We start from the raw sequence: 15,040 nt of genomic DNA on the forward strand, positions 1-15,040 counted from the left end.
GCTATCAAAAGGTGTTAGACCACATAGTGATGAAATCTGATTTACATGTTTAAAAACCTTCTCTGATTGTTGCATGGAGTCCAGATTGAAGGAGGGCAGAACAGCTTCAGGGAATCTATCTGGGAGGTTGCTGCATTACTCCAGGTGAGAAATGAGGGAGTGGGGAACAAGATCAAGGACAGATTAAAGGCAAGATGCGTCAAGACGATTACATTTGGATTGAGTACGTGACCTATAAGTGCATCATCCTGGCTGAAGATCTAGTATTGGGAAAGACAAGTTTCCTCATCTGTGAAATTCATTCAACACGTATTTAATGCACATCTGCTGTGTGCTAAGGACTGGGCTGATCACTGAGACCATAGCAATAAATGAAACAAAGTCCCTGCTCTTCTTGTGAGCTCAGCTTCTAAAGGGGAAAGAGAGATAATACACAAATTAACAAATAGATAACAGTGATAAGTACTGTTTTAAAAGAGAGAGAAAGGGAGATTGGCTAACAGGAAATGGCTAAAGCTTTAACAGAGAGAATGGAAGTAAAAGTGAAGGCAAGTGGAAAGAAAAGTAAATATGTTCTATGTTCTGAGCTCTGTTCTGCAGAGCCCAAGTTTCATGGAAGTGCTCAGGAGTCCCTGTGGGAGTGAATGGGGACAAGGGTGGTGGGGATTTGGATAAAGTTTGGCCAATAAGGTTCTCTCCTTGCTTCAACCAGATCTGCTCTACTTTTATCTTTGTGGTTTCCATTTGAAAAATCCTTGGGGGGCAAAGAGTTCTACTGCTTAAAACACAAACCTTTGGAAACCATTGCAGCACATTCTACTTCTGGGAAAGGAACAAGACTGTGGAGAGGGCCCCTGTCTGCATTGCTGCCCCAGGGAAAGTCTAAAGCTGAGGGTGAGAACCACAGCTGGATGGTTTCTAAGGCCTATTTCAGTTCCAAGGTACTTGTATTCTACTCTCTTGGTCCTAATCCCTGAACAACAATCTCAGTTCAGTCTCCAACAGTAAGGTGGTCTGATAGTGGCCTTGATGGAGACCTAAACCTGGCTAGCCCTCCTACACTGGCTTGATAATTTATGGGCTTCTAAGAAGCAATGTAAGAAACATATATTTTGTGGTATAAGAAGCCAAGTGCTGCCTTCAATGCTGATCTTGGGGGAAAAAATATCACTGGGCTGAAACATTCACAGCAAGTCAGGAAACCCTTCCCTGGTCTTCAGTCTGCCTGGCCTCAGGCAGTATCTGTACAAGGTCTCATCCATGACTGCCAGCTTCCTTGTAACAGAGAAGTTTACCTTTCCTGGGCAATTTTTCAGGGTCCTCAATTTTTCTTGATGTCTTAAATAAGCAATCTCTCTGCCTCCTGTCACGATGAAATGTAAACAAGTCTACCCTTCTTCCCTTGGACAAAATTTTCTAAGCTCTTTCAATTTACCTGTGGGTCTGGAGAAGAAGTACAATCATCTTGAAGAAAATCTGTGCTTAGTTGAAGCAACTCTGCTTGTCTTTGACAGATTCATTTCACTGCAGAAAATAATGCATGAGCAGATGAATTTAGGAACCTCTAATGCATATATTTAGTGCCTGAGGTATCTCCATTCTAACACCATTTATTGCCACAAGAGAAAGAAAGCGTGGTACCATGGGTAAGACACATAGGTCACTTGCCGAGTATAGTGGACATCTGATGTCCTTATTTGTGCAGCATCATTTCTCTACACCTCCCTGTCCCACCTTCCTCCCTGTAGTTTGGTGAGGTTGATCCTCCACCCTACTACAGGGATGGGTAGAAGTCAAAGTCCATCAGGGCATTCCATCCTCCAGCTCAGAGACTTGGCCACCAGAGGTTAAAAACCATTTGGACCGTGTGGAACTGCTGCACAGGTGATGGATACTCTCCTAAACCTGAAGTCATGGGGTTATGAACCTGATGCTACTAGCATCCGTCTTGCCCCAGGAGGAAGCACTTACCTAAGTTGAGAGCCTAACTCATCAGACAAAAGAGCAGAAGAAGAATTGGTGTTTCGGACTCTGTGGTGTCTAAAGCCACAGACATGAAGTAATTCTGTTTTTCTCAGATAATTTTAATTTTTTTTTTTTTTTGGTCACTTGCAAACAAAGAAACTTAAATGATTGAGCCTCTCTAGATCTTGATATCTGATACTGGAAACTAATCAGTGTTTCTCAGTGGGGGCACCATGGGCACTGGGCTGGGACATTTCGTTATTGTGCAGACTGGCCTGAACATTTGTCTTTGCCTCTGCCCACTAAATGCAAGAAGCAACCCTCAGTCTTTTCTTTTCTTTTTCTTTTTTTCTTTTTTTTTTTTTAATTTTTTTCTTAGTTGTAGTTGGACATAATACCTTTATTTTATTTATTTATTTTTATGTGGTGCTGAGGATGGAACCCAGTGCCTTGCACATGCTAGGCAAGCGCTCTACAGCTGAGCCACAATCCCAGCCCAACCCTCAAACAAACAAGTAGGCACCACATTCTAATGAACGTGCACACACACACACACACACACACACACACACACACACACACAATTTCTACATGCCCCTTACTCTCAGCTAAAAACCAATAAGCTAGAAAATTTCTCAGACCCCTCATAATCAGCCTGAAATTAGACAATGTTGTGCATCAAAAATTAAATTCCCCAGGGTCTACTCCTAGCATCAATTGAGAATAATTTAATTTCTGTGTTAATTTCTTTAAAAAATGAGGATACTAATGTACAACAACATGGGTAAACCTATCAAAGGAATATTGTAATAAATTCCTTGATGTGAAATAACTCTAGTATGACCCAAAAGGGATCTTAGCTACTTTTGAATATCATTGTTACATAAAATTTGCCCCATTAAAAACATTGGGAAAAAAACTAAAGTGATCTTTTTCCTACTCTTAATTCTTCTTTTGACAAGTGATTAAAGTAACTTACAAAGCTACTCTCTGTACCATTGCTTTTCTAGGCCTCTTTAATTGTACCTCCAGCAAGAACAATAGTCTTAACAGAGGTGTAGTGGGCACTAGAGAGCAGTGACATCGATGGCAAGGGGCCACACCATGTTCATTCACTTCTTTCTGGTCACAGAATTTACTAAGTGTCATTCTTTGTTAGCCAAAACCACAAATATAAAATCCACGAATGCCAAGGACAGAGGGCTAAGTAAGTGTAAGAGAATAAAGTTTTCAGTGTGATTTATATAAACTTGCCAGTTTTTAAATCTATTTTAATGTTACCCTTGTCATCTTTGTGAATTTGGGTTTTCTTTGTTTTGGGGTTTGGGTTTTTGTTTTTTTGTTTGATTTAAGCCATGTTGCTTTTTCTTCTTGGCAATTGTGTGCTCTTGATATTAATTCTCAAACACATGGTCTAAACTCTCCACTGGCAAATTTGGATTGGTTGAGAGAGTGGGCTAGAGTCCATGCCTTGTCTTTGAAATCTGAGCCCCATTAGATGACTTCACATTGCGTGAGCTCCCCAACCAAATTCAGGCAAAGGGATACAGCCCCGACACAGACAGTCTTTTCATCCCAGCTCTCTTCAAAAAGGTCATAAATTATTGTTGCAGGCTGTATTTCCAGGAGTCTGGGGACAATTTTCGTGTTCGAGAAGATTAGAGGGGGATCGTGTACCACCCTATGGGTTCAATTAGCTAGCAACTTCTCCTCTCGCCTCAGCCCTTCCGTGAAGCACAGTAGTGGCTTTGCACAGTGACATCAGCCCTTTGCAACAAAGCAGTCATTTTGCTATCTGAAAGCTGAAAAAGATGTACCATATACGTTAGAGAAGTGAGACAGGAGGAGGACGTAAGGAGAGGAAGTAAAACCACTTCAAAACAACTTTTAGAGTTTCAGGCTGTGTAGAAAGTGGCCCTGAAACTGAGAGGGAAACCTCAATCTTTCTTACATTCATCTTTGAAGCCAGAAGTTGGCGAAAAGGCAGGCCTTGAAAGCACAGTCCCAAGCCTTCACGAATAGCAAACTTCAATAATTTCCTCAGATTTCCTACATTCACTTTGCTTTAAATTACTGAGCTGTCCTGAATAATCTCCTTCAATTTCTTTTTATTTATTTTCTTTATCTCCAAACCTTCATTCCTCAGATTTAGGCCCTGAAAAAAAAAAAACTGAAATGTAATACTCAACAGAATAGACCATGACCAAGCCTCCTGTGGGGCTGTCTGTGCATTAGAGAAATGGAAGCTTCTAGAGTCTTATCCATCCCTTCTTTATGCAAAGTAATCACCTCCAGCTGGGCCAAGCTGATGGAGCAAATGTTCAGTTTTCACATGGTTTTGCTGTAACACCATAATGAATGTATTTATTTGATGGAAGAAAGAAGCTTCATGGAATAAACTGTTTCAGGATTTGAAGCTAGAGCTGGAAACATGGGCTGCTTTGTTCTTATGACAACTGCTTCACTATCTAAAACATTTCTCCATTTTGAAGGATCTGTCTTTTCTCTTCCAGCCACAGCCCTCAAGCTACAATAACAGGCTCATGATTTTTCTAGATGCCAAGGTTATGAATGCTCTTTTATGAATATTTTCCTTTGAACTCACTTCTCCTGAAGAAGAAAAATAACCCTATGTATTTCAGGGTTGACAGTAATAGGCGAAACATACAAATTGTTCTCTGAGGGGCAGTAAAATGCTCCAAAATACATACAGAAAAATTCCAAATGTAACATAATGTTTATGGAGCACCGCCTTTATGGCCATAATTTTCAAAAAGTAATATTTCTGACTGGCATGAATTACACAGAACATATTACAGAGATTAATATCAAAGTTAATACCTTAAAACGTCTCCCTTTATGACATCATGATTGCTTTTCTCATATTAATGCACATTCTTAGTGAATTTCAGGATGTGCCAGTCTAAAGCAAGGAAACCTTCACTGGATTAAGCTGCTTATGTTTTCACTATTCCCGTCATCTCATTTCAACATATCCCTCAACCTCCTCTAAAAATAATTCAACCAATGCCAACTCAAAAGATTATAGTAGATCTCCTATTAATTTCACTCTGCCTCAAAAGGAGCTTATCATTTCAGCTTATAATTATATATGCAGTGCTGTCAACTAATGTGTAAGTTCCTTGTGAAAACTTATTTTTATGCTGTTTATCATCAGTTAAACCATTTAGCAATTAAACAATAATACCATCAGTTAAACCATTACTCTTATGGTGTAAAAAAAGAATATATTTTCCCTGAACTCCTTTCAAATGTTTTATCTCATCCAAACAATTAATCTCAAAAAATCAGCTCCCTTTAATCCTGCTTTGTGGCTTAGATTCTTTAGCCCCAGAAGCCCTTGTGTTGATTTTCTGTTATACCCAAGCTAATGTAAAATAGCCTTTGGTATGGTGGGGAAATAATTATGCACAGAGATGATGTGCCTTTGATGCTTGACATTGTCAGGTAGATCATGGTAATAAGGATTTAAGAATGTTTCCCCAGATAGAAGGAATGACCTATAAAAACTTCAAGATGCAAATGTTGCTTTGCATTTGACATTGAGAATATTCTGCAAAATTCTTTTTGTGTACAGAGGCAATGCTTTACAGTGGTTCCAAACATAAATTTAGAGCCAGACTGCTTGGGTTCAGATCCCACTGCACTTATTAGCTATGTGATTCTGGATACATTTACAATGAGGGTAAATTCAAGAATCTATATTCTTGATTATAATTATACATAGCAATAAGTTTTAAAATTATACTTCTCTTACCTGGACAGTATGTTTAAGCAATGAAACTACTTTTCCAATGACTTACACTGTCACTGAACTTAAAATTGACATTGCTTCCCCACTTACCTGGTCTGTCTCACTCTCTATTCGGCCTCAGCAGAATAATTCAGTGATTATTTACTGTCTACTCCGAACACAGAGAACAGTGGCCCCAACCAACTTCATCTATTTGGCAGGATCAATTTCCTAATTGTTCAGTTGATCAAGTTTATATTTCTAGATAATTGTCTCCTAAGACTAAAGGCAATTTGTGTGGCCTATGTATTTCCAGGGGAAAAAAATATATGCTATAAGTAATTAGCCAAATTTGAATACCATATAATTTACCTGCACAAAAATTATTATAACTAGTGTGCTTTAACTCTTACTTTAATGTTGACTTTAGAGGAGCTGGGATTGTAGCTTAGTGGTAGAGAGCTTGCTTACCACACATGAGGCACTGAGTTTGATCCTCAGCACCACATAAAGATAGATAAATAAATAAAATAAAGAAAATTTAAAAATATATTTTTAAAAATATTGACTTTAAAGGTCACACTCAATGGTCTTTGTCTGTCTTCAGCTCAGTCCAAGACCAAAACAACAAATACCTGTCTGGAAATTACAATGATTAACAGGGGAAAACAGGCCAAAATAATAAGCCTTTTAATTAAACCTATATAAGAAAAATCTGCACTGAAAAAAAATAGAGAAAAAACTTTAAAAGCAATGATGATTCTGTCAGTACAATAGGATATTCTTTTTAATCAATTTTCCAATGCTTTTATTAGTTACTATATTATTTTTACAAGAATAAAGTAGCAAAACTATAAAAATTGGGCTGCGAATTTAATTACATACTTCTTCATTTATATATATGACAAAGAAATTCACAACATAGCATTTAATTCTTATTTTAATTCCTTGAAATTAACCCTACAAACATTTCTCAAAGAAATTTGAAAGTCTTCAAAGTACATCTCTGTTTTATATTATAAAATAGATTTCCATGGTTGAAAAATCACAAAACTAAGGTTACATATTGCACACCACCATCATATTTAAGTACTGTTTAAAAACTATGATATTGAATAATTGAATCTGATTTCATTTCAGAGCTTTTATCTAAAGAATTTTTAAAGACATTTATTTTCTGTTTTCTTTACATGTTCCCTATTATTTCTAGATGAAAATTAATAGGTAATTGAAGACATAATTCTATAATTCATTGATCACATATTCAAAGATACCTACAAAACGCATCTCCAGGATAGAAGCTTCCATACAGCATCTATCTGGAATCGGATTATTTAAATGGTGCCTTGAATTTTGAATTTGGTGCAGAAACAATTACCATGTACTAAACCAGAATATTACAAATGAAGATATTCCAACACAAAGACTTGGATGATTTTGTTTAGATTGTCAATGGTTGACTCATCCAAATTCTCCTCATTGTCATCCATCGTGTGCCAGACTTCAGGGAAAGGAGATGGTATCAGATGCAGAACTGGAACACCTAATAAGAAAGAAACCACTTGTCATTTGGGGCAGGTTTACAGCAAGTAAAGCAGAAAGTGGCCTTCTGCAAGCAGAGGGAGCTCTGTACCACATAAGGACACCTGATAATTCATCATCTGTTGGACACTTCTTTATATCTTACTCTCATACTCCAAAAACATTCACTCCTTAAACAAGTAATAATTGACTCATTAAATAAGTAAAAAGCACCTACCACCCACCAGTTCTGGTTCTATGAGTTGAAGTTTCTTTAGTGAAAAGACAAAGCCATGCCATGTGAAGCTTGCATTCCAGTGGAGAAAGAAGCAAATAAACACATATCAAACATAATTTTAGAAAGTGATAAAGTTTATTAAGAATAATTAAAGAGGGGGTTGGGGTGTGGCTCAGCAGTAGAGCGCTCACCTAGTTAGTGCGTGCAAGGCCCTGGGTTCAATCTTCAGCACCATATAAAAATAAATAAATAAAACAAAGGTATATAAAAAAAGAATAATTAAATAAGGTAAGGGAATAAAGGATGAGAGGCAGGTAAGGGGGGTGGGGAGGGCACACACCAAAGGAAGGGAAAGCAAGCCACACACAGATCCAGGGTTAAGCATTGCAGACAGGGTATTAGCAAGTGCAAAGTACTGAGGCAGGAATGTGCTTATCCTGTTTGAAGAACAACTAGACTGCCAGTGTGGCTGGATCACAGCAATACCTGGAAAGTGAGGTAAGAAGTGATATTGAAGAAGAAGAACAGAGCCAGAAAATGGAGGGTGTTATAAGCAATGGTAAAGACTTCAGGTCTTTTTCTATAAGAGCAAGCCATTAGACCTTTAAAATAATAACTATCACAATTTGATTTACATTTTTAAAAGATAGCTCTAACTCCTATACAAAGAATAAAGAAACAAGAACAAAATCTGGGAACAAAATCAGTTGGGAGGCTACTGCAAGAGTCCTTGGGTTGATTCAGACTTCCAACATCCCTTCTTTTTTACTGTAATTCCATTTTTTTCAAATTCAAAAAATCTTTATTGGATTAATATTTTACATGTACAGTGTATACACTACATGGTGACAATATTTACATACGATTCATATCCTCATATGGTCTTTATAATAAAAAGTTTCTCACAATATAACCAAATGCAATAATAGGATATGATCAATAACTTAGAAGAAGTGATACATAGAGGTTATTAGGAAGTTTAACAATTAAAAGCATGTTTAGAACTTTTATAGACACAGAAGTGAAAAGGGACTTTGTATTACAAATGCTTAATTTAGATATACCCATCTACCAAAAAAACTTCCACCATCTTGACACAAGGATATTGCTCCCTTATTGACCAGACAACATTACAGTTACACAAAGTGCAAAAATACAACCTAACTTTTTAGGCGGTGAGGCAGGATATCAGTATTATATAGGCTCTCATCAATATTCTACATGTAAAAAAATGAAAGTGTCCTCAGGATTTGGAATGACTTCCATGAAAAAAAAATACAAGCCATGTTATGATATGGGAGATAGTTAAAGTTATGGTTTAGATTTGGAATGACCCTCAAAGCTCAGGTCCCCAATGAAGCAATGTCCAGAGGTGGGGCTTTGGGGAAGTGATTGGATCGTGAGGGCTCTGACGTCATTAGTGGATTCATCTGTCGAAGGCTGAATGGACCATTGGAAGGTAGGACCTAATCTAAGGAAGTAAGTCAAGTAGTCACTGGGGATAAGACCTTGAAGAGTTTATCTTCTCTCCTCCAACTACTCTCTCATTCTTTTTCTCTTTTTTTTTTTCTTGCTTTGTTTTATTTTAGTTTTTGTTTGTTTATTTTCCTGGTACAGGGGATTGAACCCAGGGCCCTTTGCATGCTATGCAAGCACTCTACACTGAGCTACACCTTCTAACCCCTTCTCTCTGTTAATTAAATTTAATGGTTCCTCACATAGATTGTTGCAAATCAGAGGGAATAAGAATTATTACTAAGGTCCAGTACCGCACACCAGTATTCAACTTGGATGCTACCTCAAAGACCTAAAAATGGATGTGTGTTAGATATGAATGTAGATCACAAGGAAAGAGACAAACTAAGGACAACTCCCAAGAGTCTGACCTGAACAACTACATAAATGTAGACTGTTCACCAAGAAGGGCAACATTGGGAAAGTAAAATTTACTTTGAAGCCAGTCTTCCTCCGTATCAATGAACAATGGTGGGTTCCCTCATTTCATTTTATAACCTGAAGAGAGAGGCCTGGTAAGGGAAAGTAAAAGCATTATATGTTGCATCTAAATCATATCTGGTGTCACTAAAGATCAGGTGAGGAACTTTCTAGACTTCTTTCTTCTCATTTAATGTGGTTCAAGCATCTAACTTCTTATAGGCACATAATCAGAAGATACATATTGGCCAAAGTTTGTTCATAGTACAAACTATAGTTCTTTTGAAACTATAGTTCTCAGTCAAATTAATTTTATTGTCTATTTTTAAATATTTTAAATATTTTTGGATTGGTTCAAATCATTAATACATAAATTTAGCATAGTCAATCCTTAAAGAACACTCTTAGTGATTATAAAGCACTAGTTATTATTTATGTTTAATATGCTCCTTGAATGTACACACATGTTAGAGACCTGAAAATCTTCAATACTAAAGAAAATTATCTGATGGTACCAGGAAAAACTAAGGTCTGAGAATGAGCCATGGCTGAAAACATTGATCTTAATTTACTTTAAAGAGGAGATAAGTGATATGTAGCCTTAAAATTTCAAAATGCACATCAAATACAACAAATACAATAGATAATAAATAAGTGCACCTGCAGAGGTACTGCTACACAGACGTGCATGTGCTTTCGTGCACACACACACACACACACACACACACACAAACATTACCTTTTCTTAAAAATGGAATATGGTCATCCTGAATAATACCTCCATGACCCAAATTCTGGAAATACTTCCTCTCCAAAGAGTGATCCTTGAGCAAACCCAATTCATGAAGTTCATGTTCTGCAGATGATAATTAGATAGCAAATGAATATCTATTTTTATCTGATCAAGACTCAAAACATCCTTTTTAAGGAATTGGAATCTTAGTACATGTAGCCATCATTTTTTAAAAGACTATGCAGCAGTGAGCATGGCCATACCAAGAAAAATACACATCTGTTTAAATTTAGTATTTACATTTACAGTAGGAAGAGAGAAGAACGGCTTTAACCTTTCAGATGAGAATCTCCTTGAAGATGGAAACTCAACAGATGATGGAGAATGAGAAATCACCTACATACTCAGGTATGTAGGTGCTTATAAGTCCAAATGCTGCATAAAGAATGCCTAAAGAAGAGATATGGAGCTTAAAAGTGGAATACTCAAACGTACTAGGGATGAAATATGTCAAAAGACCACTATATGAAAAAGAGGTACCTAATGTGACCCACATGAGTGGTTCCTGATCAGTAGCATCAGCATTACTTGGGAACTAGTTAGAAATGGATATTATCTAGTTTCCCCTCAGATCTACCAAATCAGAAATTCTGGGGTGGAAACCAGCAACCTGTGCTGTAACAAGCCCTCCAAGAGATTCTGATGCTTACTCAAGTTCAAGAACCACTATCCTACATTCTGTCACTCTTGTCATCTTGAACATATAACCCATATGTACATAAAACCTATGTAACATATGTTACAAGATGATGAACAATCACAAGAAGATTATAAAATAATTAAATAAAAGTTCCTAGGATAGATATTTATTTTTTAATTGCTAGATTTATAAGGTGAAACTAGGCCACCTAGTAAGCAAGCACATATGATTTTTGGAATATTGGGAAGCTGTAGCCATCATCAAAAACAATATTCCTATTTATTGATATTCATAATTTAATTCCTTTATGATAGGATAAAAAAAATTTTCCTTATACAATTAGAGATAGAGTTTGAAGTGTAAATACCATGCAGAGGAGTAGCACAATACATTAAAATTGCATTAAGGTAAATGTTACTGATATAAGTTCATTTGAGTACAAGAAATAAGAGAAGAATGCAAAATCCTTAAAAGAAGATAAACTCAAATCTCTGGAGGTTACCAGTAAACTAAGAAAAACATGGTGCAAGAAAGAGGTCCAAGGAGTTTTTATCAATAATGCCAGAATAATGATTCTTTCAAAAAGGAATTGAAATTCGCCAAAGACAAGCATCTGGAAATTCAAGTTTCTCTTGTATCATGTCTAGATCTTGATATTGGCAAATTCTTAAGTCATGGCAAAGGCCTGAGCTAAGACAGCAGTGCTTTTCCCACTGCTTAGAAATAATAAAATTCCATCTTTCTCCAAGAAGTCTTTGTGTCCCATAAAACATTTCTGGCATGAAATTATTGCTTCAAAAGCAGCCTCCTAGCCTAGATTTTATTATAAAAATCCATCTCAGTTTCATGTTTTCCTGACGCCTCAATGGTTTGTCTTGTTTTGTTCTGTTGGTTTTGTAAAGATGGGAACATGAAGCGAAGAAGTTAGGCTTTCCTTTCTCCAAGTCCCAACCTCTCTTTTGAGCCACAGGGTATCACTGTTCCTTGGCCTGACCATCCTTGATCTCTCCTACTAACCCTCCATTTATTTGGCTCAAAGTTTAAATGGCTCTTACTGGATCTCTTCTCTTATATCCTGATCACTTACTTCCTTGAAAAATTTAGCTGAGATTGTATTATATCAAAAAGAAAATATTTGATAAAAGGAGACTTTTATCAAATATTTTTTGATAGGGAGCGAGAGCATGGGAGGAATAGACGAACTCTAGATAGAGCAGAGGGGTTGGAGGGGAAGGGAGGGGGCATGGGGTAATTAATGATGGTGGAATGTGATGATCATTATTATCCAAAGTACAGGTATGAAGACACGAATTGGTGTAAATATACTGTGTATACAACCTGAGGAGGGGGGAGGCGTAAATGCATATAGTTTTGTGAAATAGTCCAAGTCTGTCAAGGATGCATGTATATTTTTGTCTTTGTGACAGTCTAGAAAAGTCATAACTATAGAGGTAGAGATTTTAAAAAAGAAGAAGAAGAAAAGGAAGACTACTGGTTTCCTGAGGAAAGGGGAGAAAGATAAATAGATAAGCACAGGATATGTTTAGGGGAGTTATATTATTTTGCAATAATGTAATGATAGATACCCAACATTATACATTCATAAAAACTTGCAAAACTATAGAATATGAAGAATAAATCTTAATGTAAGCTAAGAACTTTATTTGATGATATACAGTTACTAGTAATATATCAATACTGTTTCAATTTTAACAAATGTATTGCAATATCACAAGATACTAATAATCAAGTAAACTGAGAAGGTAAAGATTAGGGGAGGTGTACGGGGATTCTCTGTATTACCTGTTCATTTTTTTGTGAATCTAAAATTAAATTAATGAGCTCTATTAAGAAAAAATATCACTTGGTTTGAATCCTACAAAAAAAAAAGAAAGAAAATAATGTCTATTTAAGGCAGGAAATGGATGATGATAAAAGTAGAAAGAGAACAGAATAAAAATTAACGACTATCTTTTGGTATCATCATAAGGACATAATATTCATTATTAGTCGACACACTTTGCTAAGGAAAGTTTTCCCTAGAAATTCATTCTATATGCATCAAACAGGATTCTGAGGAAATATTTTCAAATCATTTCTAATAATATGCAGATGTAGAATGTAGTTAAAATACTACATTCAAACATTTCCCTTTCAAAATAGAGATACACACAGGAAAATAAACTGGCCCTATTAAAGAGATGGGTAAGGATTACAAACTAATTATTAAGGCAAGAAAAATGTCATTAAAGTGCATTACACATTTAAATCATACACTTGAATCATAAAATTTGAATTTTAAAAAGGTAGTGTTTGTCAGTAGAAAGAAGCCATGTGTTACTTTTTTTTTTTTTAAAGAGAGAGTGAGAGAGGAGAGAGAGAGAGAGAGAGAGAGAATTTTTTAATATTTATTTTTTAGTTCTCGGCAGACACAACATCTTTGTTGGTATGTGGTGCTGAGGATCGAACCCAGGCCGCATGCATGCCAGGCGAGCGCGCTACTGCTTGAGCCACATCCCCAGCCCCCATGTGTTACTTTTTATTAATAGTGCTTACCGATTGCTTGAAGTCTCTGAAACCATCTGGCAGAGTTTGGGAAAAAATTGGGAAATGTTGGGTTTGGAGCTCCAATTAAATCCAATAAGACCATTAAATCCTAAGGGAGAAAAATACGGTTACTTAATCACAGTCACCTAAGTATGTTCCATACTCATCAATAGGGAAAAACAATCAGTCAAAGCTAACTGCATTGTAGTAATTGAAAATGCTACAGGGAGCTATTTAAAATAACAAAAGCTTTAATAAGAGAGAAAAGCTTCTGTCAGGGAATGGGGAGTAAATGGGAAGATACAGGTAAGAGGACACAAAGTAGCAGATATGTAAGGGAAGAGTTTATGACCTAATGTACAATCTCAGGACTGTGGTTAATAAGAGTGTACTGTGTTCGGGACTCTTGTTAGATGAGCAGGTCTTAGATGCATTTGCCAAATAAACAAAGGGGAGGCAGGTACATGATAGGATGGACATGTTAACTAGCTTCACTGTGGTAACCATTTATTATCTATATGTATCCCAAAACATCACCTTGGATAATTTAAATAAACACAATAAAATTTTAATCAATATTTAAAAAAAGAACAAAGGCTTTGGTAATATTGTATGTTAGTTATTTTGGAGAACTTTTTCAATCTTGCTTATGCAATGTGGACAAACTGGCAAAGTGTTAATTCTTTGTGCATACATCCCCCCAAAAAGGATGTCACGAAGGATATTAGTGACATCCGGATTTCATAGATTAAAGAAGAGTATATTTATTTTCAGATGGGAGTCCAAGCCTGTCAGATCTTCTACTCCATTCTAATTAGCCATTTTACCTTTAATCTATGATGACATGACAGTGTATTGGAAAGCACTTGAATAAATAGTAACTATCCATCAAGGAACAGGAAAGAAAAAGTCCTTGTAAAGGAGCTTTATAACGTTGTGTCTCCAGATTTCCATTTCCTTGTGAATCAAGTGAAGAGCTCCAACTAGCTAATCCCTAAAGATCCTCTCTAGTTATATGCCTCTATAATTAAACCAGTGTTCCTTGACTTATTTGAGCCATAAAGCATCAGCAGGCATGAGGACTCCCTCAAGACTACTTCCTAGCTTAAGACCTCCTGATTTATATAAGTGAAATGATGTGTGGGTAAATACCTAGTATAGATCTTGACACATAGTAGATGAATGCTGTCAGAGTCTGTGATTCTAAAAGAAATAAAGATACACTTACTAATTTTTTATTAAGAAAAGAGTATGTTCTAAAGAGGTAGTATGTATAAACTCATGAATGATAATAAATGTGTACATTTTAAAAATAATAACCTTTGAAGCAGGAACATATTAACAAGGTTGGGTAAGCTACTAAAAATTTGTTTCTGGGGAGAAAAAAAGTGCCTTTGCCATCACTATGGATTCATATATTTAGAATGAAAAATAAATAACTTTGTTCTTATGCTGGTCAACCAATTGTCTCCTCTTTCTCAGATCCTTTCAGTTGCTTAGGCACAAGTGAATGAATGAAGCGTGGACTATATTCCCCTGACCCATACAGGATAATACAAACTTAAGGTATGTTAGTCATAGAAGACATTGAATGTGGCCACTTAGACTCCTATGGTGAAGGTCAGTGGAGAGTTTAGGAATAGGTTA

General features: G+C 36.3%; 1 protein-coding gene across 1 annotated transcript in view; it reads right to left on the bottom strand.

Moving 5' to 3' along the window:
* Positions 1-6,495: 6,495 nt before the first annotated feature.
* Positions 6,496-15,040, bottom strand: part of QPCT (glutaminyl-peptide cyclotransferase) — a 30,117-nt gene continuing 21,572 nt past the window's right edge. Inside the window, exons 5-7 of the mRNA XM_081264095.1 lie at positions 13,403-13,502; positions 10,153-10,269; positions 6,496-7,262 (exon numbers count right to left, since the gene is read on the bottom strand). Of these exons, the coding sequence (XP_081120221.1) occupies positions 7,117-7,262; positions 10,153-10,269; positions 13,403-13,502 (363 nt within the window). The 3' untranslated portion in view covers positions 6,496-7,116. The remainder of the gene's footprint in view (positions 7,263-10,152; positions 10,270-13,402; positions 13,503-15,040) is intronic.

Source organism: Spermophilus citellus (genome assembly GCF_964194105.1).
Source record: "Spermophilus citellus genome assembly, chromosome: 13".
Lineage (NCBI taxonomy): Eukaryota > Metazoa > Chordata > Mammalia > Rodentia > Sciuridae > Spermophilus > Spermophilus citellus.